Here is a 9,852-nt window from a genome sequence, read left to right on the forward strand (position 1 = left end):
ATCACTAATTGTAAATGGTGACTGAAGTGTATCCATAAGGAGGCAGAGTTGGTGGTTATAATGTGTTATGAAACATGGTCAAAGATTCTTGCCGCACATTGATATAAACTGGTATTACTATTAGTTATAAAACATTAAATCAAAAGGTCATACGTTATGAACTTTGTTATAGCGCCTAATGCATGTTTGTAAGTGATTATAACAACTGTTATAATGTCTTATGGACGCATTATATCGTGTTATAATAATATGCATAAGTCATTATAGCAATGACCTTCATAGAAAGTGTTACCAAAATGTTTTCTAGGATTCCTTAATTTCATTCTAGTTGTCTTCATAATTCTCACTTTGTTCAGTTGCTAAGTTGAGTACATAACACAGTATACTGAGTCAGATATCTCCTCTGCTTTAGCCTTTTAACACAGTAAAATTAGAAGAATTGTATTTTAAAGCCCTTCTCTTGTGCATCAACCTGGACTCCCCAGTTCTGTGTCCTGAGAGTAGTTTGGATATTCACATTTCCACAGCTAATAAAGTTTATCTCCAACTCCTGCAGCCCTACCTCTCAGTCATGCTGAACAAAGGCTCTCTGGAGGTCTTGGTGTTTACCGGCAGCCACAGTCCACGTCGTGTTATCAGACGACCTGAGCAAGGCATACTGAATGATGGCAGAGAGCACTCACTGCGCATAGAGAGGCTACCTGGCAGGTTGGTGTTTGTGTGTTTCTCTTCAGTCTGTGTTGATGTTTCCTGCCTGTGCAAGAGAATTTTTTTTCGCTGTTGAAGACTTTAGTACTATATAATCAATTTAATACTCTTTTTGTGTGTTTGCCACCAGATCTTTTGTAGTTCAGGTGGATGAGGAGGTCAAGAGGGAGGCAGCGCTTCCCAACGACCAGCCTGTGAACTTGCAGCGTATCTTCCTTGGTGGTATTCCTGCAGAAGTAGAGCTGATATCCAACAGAGCCAACGTCCCGTTCCAGGGATGTATATGGAACCTTATGATCAACGCTGTGTATGTAACATGTAGTCCTGTCTATTTCTTGAATCTGAAATATTGAAGACAAGTTGTTCTGAAAGCCCATAACACTTAGCAACTTAAGTACTGTGATAAAGTAAGTGTGAATCACATCCAAACCTAAGTTCTAGTGACCATGGCCACTTCCTTTTGTAAAGACCTGGTAGCAATGCGAACAGTATCAGTTTGTTTTTCCACTAAAAATCATCCATCATAGTGGTGAGATCTGATCAGATGAATTTTGATTTTGATATATCCACAGAGTAATATGGTTCTGACATCACAAGATAAATATGGGGCAAAAGAACAGAGTCAGCTTTTGAATTTGGACGTTTCTCTGCCCCTGTGTTCCACAATGTTAAAACACTGACATAGGCAAAACTGACCCATTGATTTTACTTCAATTGTTCACCTTAAATTCATCGCATACATACTCGATATTTCAAACCGGGCAGCATTATCTCACTTTCCTAATGTTTACCCAATAATGTTTTCTGGCAGTGGACGATCGGCCTCATACAGTTTGGTTAAAGCGTAGTTAATATGATTGCCTGAGGTCATGATGATGGTATAGATGATCATGATAAAGCCAGTGTCTCTTTCTCCCTGAACAGCAGTAATAGAGCTGTCCAACACCATAAACATACTCATATCTCAAATTATACACCCCATCTTTGTGTGTTTATGTTTGTGTGTTTGTCTATTGCTCACTTTCATTTCACCCCACCACCCTGCTGTTAACTTCTACCTAATTTACACCTGTTTGTCTGTCAGTAGGTCCTCATCGCTCCTTTTGTATATTTTCTGTGGTCGTACTTGAAGCATCTACCATGATGAATCTACATCAATTTGCATTAAATATAAATTATATTGTTTTGTTACTTCATTTAAAATAACTCTTACTATAATTCATTTTCTAGCACTCATACATGATCATAACATAGGAACCTTATCAGTGAACTGTGGCCCTGACTCTTGATCTTGTTATGGTGTTTGTCAGCTAAATATCTGATTTTAAATCTAATTGCCTGTCCATCTCTCAGTCTCTCAGATTTCTCCCAGCCCATGTCCTTTGAGAATGCAGAAATTGGCCAGTGCCCCAACCTCGCCCCACCGCCACCTCTTCCTCCTCTGCCAGAAGAGGAGGAGCTCGGGAAGGAAAAGGAGGAGTCAAAGCCACACAGTCAGACCCCAACCCCTGGTGCCCCACCTCCAGGTCCTCCAACTGTAAGTGGCTCAATTTAATGTGGGAACACACGCACTTGGACTGTTAAACACTCATAGTCATAACTTTCATCATTAATATTTTTCAGGAGAAAGTCTCTTAAGATATTAAAAATAAATGAAATATGTGGGTGAGTAAGCAAGGCATTATTTGCATTACAGTAGAAGGTCTTTATTCACAGTAATATAATTGCCATTACTTTTGTTTGCGCACAGAGAAAGCACACATGCACATAAGACACATACAGATATAGTACAGTAAAAAGAAGCCCATACGCCAATATACACACACATTTATAGAAGCACACCCATGTCCTATTCCACCATATTCTTTTTTTCTTACGGTTACTCACATATACACACACCTATTTCTGTCTGATGAAATGCAGCCATGGCCTCGCCGTGTTAGCTTAACGCTTCATCACATAGCAGTTCAGCAGCCCATTAACTCTTCTTTATAGTCCCTTTAGCCTTGAGCCACTAAACTCCACCTCTGGCAGCCTGTCACGCAGTGCGGAGCCATGGCGCTACGCTAGGCTAACTGTGCATGACATTTATGCTTTATGAGCCCCCAGGAGCCAAAACACTCTCAGCTAACATTTAGCTGCTATGCTAAGATGCTGGAAGGCAGTGAGTCATTCACATCATTCCCTGAGAATCTGGATAGGCAAGATATATATCATAGATTTAACATTATAAGCCTTCCAGTAGTCATAGGTTATCAGTTACCCAGTTACCTACTAAACTATACCTCTAAAAAGACATTGATCATGAAGCACAGAGCCAAAGAGCTATGCCAGCTTAGCTATAACTCTGTGTTGTGTTGCTTTATGGGCTGTAAGTTCTTTGTGATATACAGCAGACTAAGGGCTGTAAGAAGCCATAGTTCTTAGATTCCCCATCTATATTATATGTTTATAACAGACCCTCTGCAGTAATTATCTTTATGATTCATGTTTTATTTGTTGAGTATTTTGTTATTGTTGATCCTGTTTACGCTTGGAACAGATTTACATTATGGCCACAACAAATTGCAATATACAAGCAAATGTCTCCTCAGACTTCAGAGGAAAACAGAGGACATGACCTTTACTCCACCAACATTACTTTTTGCAGATTTGCAGACCAAAGTCTGAGTTAGCTTCCGTTCCACTGGCCTTTGTTCCAGTGTGGGGTTTTTGTATAGTGTGTGTCTTTCTTTGGTCTTTGGTCATGACATTGGATTATTCTGATGGCATTCCAAGCTACTCCGTCTTTATGCAATTTGAAAGCCTTGTAATTTAACTAATAATTCATTAATGCATGAGTTGATTTGTAGAGACAGATAAACTAATTAAACAGTAAATCAAAGTAAAACAAATCTTTTCTTCCTTCAGCAGAAAGTAGTTACCATTTTTGTATTTTAATGGAGTATGACATGTAGTTAAACACAAACCATTCTTCTTTATAATGCCAGTTTTATAATTGAAGGGCACAATTCTATTTTGAAAGGGCTGCGCTGTTGCACGATGTGACAAGCTTTGCACACAGGTTGCAACATGTAGTTTTCATCAACAGCCAAAAGTTGAATCATAGCTGATAGTAAACAACAGTCTCACCATGTGCTTGAATAAAAAGGCGTCTCTATCTCACACTTTTCTGTCACCGCATATTCTGATTCTTGATGTTGTTGTGAGAACCAATTTAGAGGTTGAAGAGGCTCTATAAAGGGCACCTTACAGGCTCCAGTGACCAGATTCATTTAATTTTTAAAGAGTGTAATTCTTTTTTACTTGCTGTTCTGGTTGATAATATCATGACAACTACCTCTAATTACCCTTTTAAATTGCAGCTCTCTAATTTCCTTCCGTCACAAGTATAACAGAAGGTACATTCTCAGCTCCAACACAGGATTTGTTTTATTTGCTTACTTATTCTTCTCCAGAGGTGAGAAACTCTAACATTATCAGAGCCTAAAAAGGAAATAGAACCACTTGTTCAATATTCTTATAGTAATTACGCTTCGACTCAATGTAAAATAGGGAGCTAGAGTCTAAATGTTTCTCCATTGCTTCATTAACCTATTCGAGGGCTGTTTGTCATAAACACTGTCGCCATTCTGCCTCTGTGGCTACCACTAATCCTCTTCCTTTCCACTCCCTGACTGCTGACCTGCAGAAGGCCACGCCCCCTGTCACACCTGCTGCCACACCTACTGTTGCTGCAGCCCCACCCACTGCTAAACAGGAGCCCGGTGCTGACATGGTATATACACACACAAACACACTTTTCAACACAGTTTGAAGGATAAGGCTGGTGATATTCTATATTGTTGTTATTGTTAACAAATTTAATGTAGAGACCAAAACCAACAGCGCATTAGTTCATCACTCAAAACTTCTGACTTCCATACCTTGTCTGTGGCACTCAGCAAAGTATATAAAAGGCCAAGTAATCACAGTGAACAACTGGTTACTAAAGTTATTAGCAAAAAGGAATAAATTGTATATTTGACTATTTTCAGTCAGTGTGCTAGTATTTTACGAGCTTTATCGTTACACAGAGAATAGAAGTTAGTCGGATCAATACATTGCTGCTTTTGGTCTTTACATAGAATTTGTTGACAATAAGAAAAATATGGAATACCACCATACTTATTATTTAATGCACACACTTGAACACTCACCCCTCAGACTATTTTGTGTTTTTACTGTTTTTTGCTGTCTCCATTTACCTTCATGTCAAGGGCACTGGCTTTCTCGTAAACATTTATTGAACCCAATTCACCTGTTAACGGGAGATACTTAAAATAGAAAATAGCTAAATAAAAGTAAAAGCTTTCCAACATCTACCTACTTTTCAGGTCATTATTTTCCTTATGATCCCTTTAAATTGTTTCTACAATAGATTAGTAGCTGCAAATGTAAAGTTGTTTCACCTGCAGTATTAGTTGCCTTAAGCTTTTATAGATTCAATTCAAGACCTTCATTTGAAACACTATTAAGCAATATAGTGACCAGTGACATTGCTTAAGGAACATTGCACAGTCTTTAAATGGGTCATGAGTTGAGCTGTGAAACGTTTGTAGCAAAAGCTAATTACTACCACAAGCCTAAAGAGTAGCTTCTCTGAAATCTACAATAAGCAGTCCGGGGACTTTTGATATCTCAAGAGTGGTGGCAACACACAGGCTCACCTTCACTTGTACACACACACACACACACACACTCTTAAACAAAATCCCGACTAAATTACTTCTGATTCTATTGGTCTGACCTCCAACCAAAGACTAGCCTCTCTGAATGGAAGACCATCTTCCTATTGTTAGCTTAATGGAAAGACGCAGAGGGATGAGAGAAAGGGAGGGAAGAAGACAAGGATGAAAGAGGATAGAAGACAGAAAGGGGAGAGATGTCAGTGAGGAGAAAAGGTGCAGCCATGAAGGAAGAGAAGGAAAGAGAAGGAGTGTCTTTCTGAACAGAGTGGTGCCTGCCTTTTGTAGGCTTAATGGAAAGACGGAGGAGAGGAAGCGGGAAAAGAATGAAAGGAGAGGGAAGGAAAGAGCTTCTGAGCAAGTGACATCTCCCTTTTGTTAGATGGGGGGAGAGAATGAGAACAGCAAAAATGAGGGAGGTTGAGGGGGTGGAGTGGATATGAGGACAGAGCCTGATAAGAGGTGAGTGTCAGCTGTAACAAAGCAAGGTCACGGTGTGGGGAATGTCTTCACTTGAAAGAGAACAAGAGAGGAGAGACACACACACACACAGACAGACTTTCAATCGTCTCAGATGCTCCCCCCTCTCTCTAACTTTGTCTCAAAATTATACTGGAGGTATGGCAAAGCAGCTTTTTTACTTAATAGGAGATGTATTCAAGAGTGGAAAGGAGATGACTGAAAGGAGATAGGAAGAAGAGACTGGAGGAAAGGAGGGTATAAGAAGGAAGGAAGGTGTAAGAGCTGGGACAGAACAGGTGAGGACAGGGGGAATTAACAACTTTGCAAGTAGTGAGAGTGGAGAGCATAAAGGAGTGGAGATCAGGTGAGGAAAGTAGAGAAGGAAGGAAGAGGACTTGGAAGTACAGGGAGGTGGAAGTACAGGGAGGTAGCAGGAGCAGCAGTTAGAAGATAGCAGAAGCAGAGGAAGATATGAAATGAGGGGGATAAAGAGAAGGTGAAGAAAGAGGAGTTGTCAGGAAGAATAAAGTAGAGAGTAGGAAATAATGAGAGGTGAGGTGAATAGAAAAGGAATAAAATGAAGAGGAAATCTAAGAAAGTGAGATGAACGGAGAGTATTTTAGAGAAAGTAGCAGATGGGAGGACAGGAAGAAGACATAGACAAGGGGAATACATATGTGGGAAAGGAGGACTAAAGAATAGAAAGAAGAAAACTGTAGGAGAAAGGGAATAAAAAGAACAGTCACAAAAGTTTCCTTTACTTGTATTACAACACTGACACCTCCTGGTCACTGGCGGAAGTGCACCCTGTAAAATGGCAAGCTGCACATCTAATACTATGCTTACCCACTGCCAAAGTGAAACCCAAATCAAATGGAAATCAGACTGTAGTGTGTGATGTTGGTTCAAATTAAAAGAAAATATGGGCAGGATTTATGAGAATACAACTCCAGGAGGGTCCATTTATTTGAGAACAGTGTCAGCCAAATCCACCTTGGAAGTGACTGATTTGAAGTGATAAAGAGGAGACAGTGATGAAAGATGATTGCAATTAAGCAGATTTTAATATGCTATACAGTAGTGCAGCACAGTATGCTGTACCTCTACTTACCATTTGAAATATTCAGTATGGTAATTGACACTATAAAAATCGCTATAATGATGGTGTAGTGTGTGTGTATATATATATAGTTTTGTTTAAAATTGAAATGTATTAACAATTTTTCCAAGGCCTCACTTATAAATCTACAAGAATTTAATCTCACTTTAAACTCTTCATATACCTGTTTTATATACAGAACAGTTTGCAGTTCTGACTAGCCCTTTAGGGCCCTGCAGCTCAGAAGCAGAAACCCTATTAGTGTGATTGACATGTGTTTTGCTCAAGTGTTAAGGTTCCTGTTGATGAGAGGTAATGGGAACCCTGTTAGTGTAACTGACACGTTATGTCCAATCTCCAGGATTCCTGTGCATCAGCTGTGGCCCCGACAGCACTCGAGAAGGCTTATCAATTTGGACTGACCTGGAACAGCCATATGAGCTTTGCTTTTGATGACACCAAAGTCAGAGAGAAGTATGTATTCAGATTAAATTATAATATATATAATTTATTGTTTTATCTTGTGGGACTGCCCTTCAGTGCAGCACACACAATGTTGCTTGTGAGGACATGTACATGGTTTTCAGATTTGGTTGTATTGTAAGGTGAAACACGGTGCAAGTTATAAAGCACCTGCCACAGATAACAGACTGAACTTTTTGAGAAATTTCCAACACTGACATGAATTAGCAATGGCAATGTTCATGGAAATCAAAACAACATTTACAAAAATATAAACATTACAAAAATCTTCAGTGTTCACAGATGTAAAATGATAAAGTATTTGGATAATTTACTTCAGCTGTAGTTTGTTGAGCTGTAGCCTTATTTGAGCGACTCCTTATAGTGTTTATTTTTAATATTTAATATTTTTTAAGATCTTTATTTATATGGAAAATCTTAATTTGTAAAGTAACCATCAAATGAATATTGTGGAGTGTAAAGCACAATATTTGCATCCGAAATGATGTGAATAAGCACAAATCGTATATACTCAAGTAAAATACAAGTACTGTTGTGTTTGTACACTTGTAAATATAGCTATATACCAGCTTCATCATGTAACATACTCAACACAGCAAACTCTGACCCCATGTGTGGGTGTGTTTGTGTGCATCTTCTCAGGTTTTGGCTTAGGAAGGAAAACAGAAGTGAGTGAGTGAGAGTTATACTAGCACAGATGTACAGCAGGTCAAAATCCAGGGAAACATCCTCTGTAACTATTGCATTTCTGAACCAACGCTGTAAATACAAATTGTTTCACAAACTGACTTCACAAAAACTAAAACATGATGGAAAGATAAAGGAATTAATTCCATACATGTATTTATGTACATATCTAATAGTTTTGTTGCCCAAAGACTGTTCTGGGGATTAGACTTACTGGACGTTCTCTCTAAGCAGTAGGGTAGCCTCCTGTCCAAATCAAAATATATCTTTCATTATTCTGCATCTGTCAGTGCTGGAAAACATGATCAAATGCTAAGGTAGGTGTCTGACTCACTTAAAACTGCAATTTGTCTTCCATGTTGTTTTCTCTAATATTCCACGCTTTGCCTTGCTGAATACAAATCATTTCATTTGTATATTTTTCATTTGGTTGGGAAATTATGCTTGTGCTTACTAAGTACAAAGAGATTTTTAGACATTTACATGTAAATCAACAGCCGAAAAATTTTAATGGAGAATTAACTGCATACATTGGTAGGAAAAATATTACTATTACCTGTGCTGGAAATAGCTTTTCTACAGAGCCCCTAAAATCCTGCAAGGTTATATTTTTATTTTGTGCTCACAAGTTATTATCTTGTGCACACAAGTTAAATATCTCCTTTGGGGACTTGAGGGGCATTGTACTTTTTTATATTGAAATGCTAACAATCCAGTATTTTCTTCCCAGTATTCTGATAAAAATGCAAAGCTCTGATCTGATTTACTTTGCATTTGGTAAATATTTTATTGGTGTAATCATTCGTTTGTATGTTTGTCTAAGGCTAATATTGGAGTTTGAGCTGAGGACAAAGGAGGAGTCGGGTCTTGTTCTCTACATGGCAAGAATCAACCATGCTGACTTTGTTGCCATACAGGTATCCATCTACTGCTCTGACTGTCATTGTATAAGTTAATTTTTTCCCACTTGTCCCATGGTTCTAGTAATCTGGGTTGGTCTAGGATAACACAAGCTGCTTCTTTGTATGTCAAAGCACAGTCTTTAACTCTATTTCACCACCTCTTACTGAAATAAACTTCAGCTCTGTGTACATCAGAAGAACAGTGCCTACTTCATTTTTTGCTATAAATGATTTGAGCAGATCTTCAGATGGCTCGCAATGTGTACAAACTGTGAACTCAGATGTACAGAGGCTGAATTTGTTTGTCTGTTGTCTGTTTCACCAAGGCAACATTAACCATGTCAGCTTGTCATCCCTCCATCATTACTCACTCTCTCTCTTCCTGTAGATCAAGGACAGACAGGTTTGTCTGGGTTATGATCTTGGTCATGGAAACATTTCTGGGTGCGTCCCCTTCTCCATCAATGATGGGAACTGGCACAAGGTAGGACAGTTCTTCAGTCTTCCATTCATACTTTGATTGTTTGACAGATTCTCCAATTTGTTCGCCTGTTTATTCATTTATTCACCATGAAGGAAATAACTTTGAACTGAATACACTTTCAGGACTATACTCTTTAAAATACAGTATTTTCCCCCTTCATTTCGCTGTGTATGTGTGTGAATACCACCAGGGCCCGTATTCATAAAATCTTAATGCAAAGAGTAGCTCCTAGTGACAAAATTCTAAGAAAATTCTTAGAAATGTGGGTTTTTACTCACTTAAAATTAAAGAAATCCTAGT

General features: G+C 38.6%; 1 protein-coding gene across 1 annotated transcript; it reads left to right on the forward strand.

Annotated features, from left to right (window-relative positions):
• The first annotated feature begins 547 nt into the window (after positions 1–547).
• On the forward strand, positions 548–9,603 carry LOC119909479 (laminin subunit alpha-2-like). Its single transcript, XM_038727725.1, has 7 exons — positions 548–708; positions 839–1,015; positions 2,062–2,245; positions 4,400–4,486; positions 7,358–7,470; positions 8,990–9,083; positions 9,457–9,603. Exons 1-7 carry the CDS (start codon positions 572–574, stop codon positions 9,586–9,588), a joined length of 924 nt encoding a protein of 307 aa, XP_038583653.1. The 5' UTR covers positions 548–571; the 3' UTR covers positions 9,589–9,603.
• Positions 9,604–9,852: the final 249 nt, after the last annotated feature.

The sequence above is a fragment of the Micropterus salmoides genome, unplaced genomic scaffold (genome assembly GCF_014851395.1).
Source record: "Micropterus salmoides isolate LMB-PRFRI ecotype aquatic unplaced genomic scaffold, ASM1485139v1 Ms_hic_scaffold_18, whole genome shotgun sequence".
Classification (NCBI taxonomy): domain Eukaryota; kingdom Metazoa; phylum Chordata; class Actinopteri; order Centrarchiformes; family Centrarchidae; genus Micropterus; species Micropterus salmoides.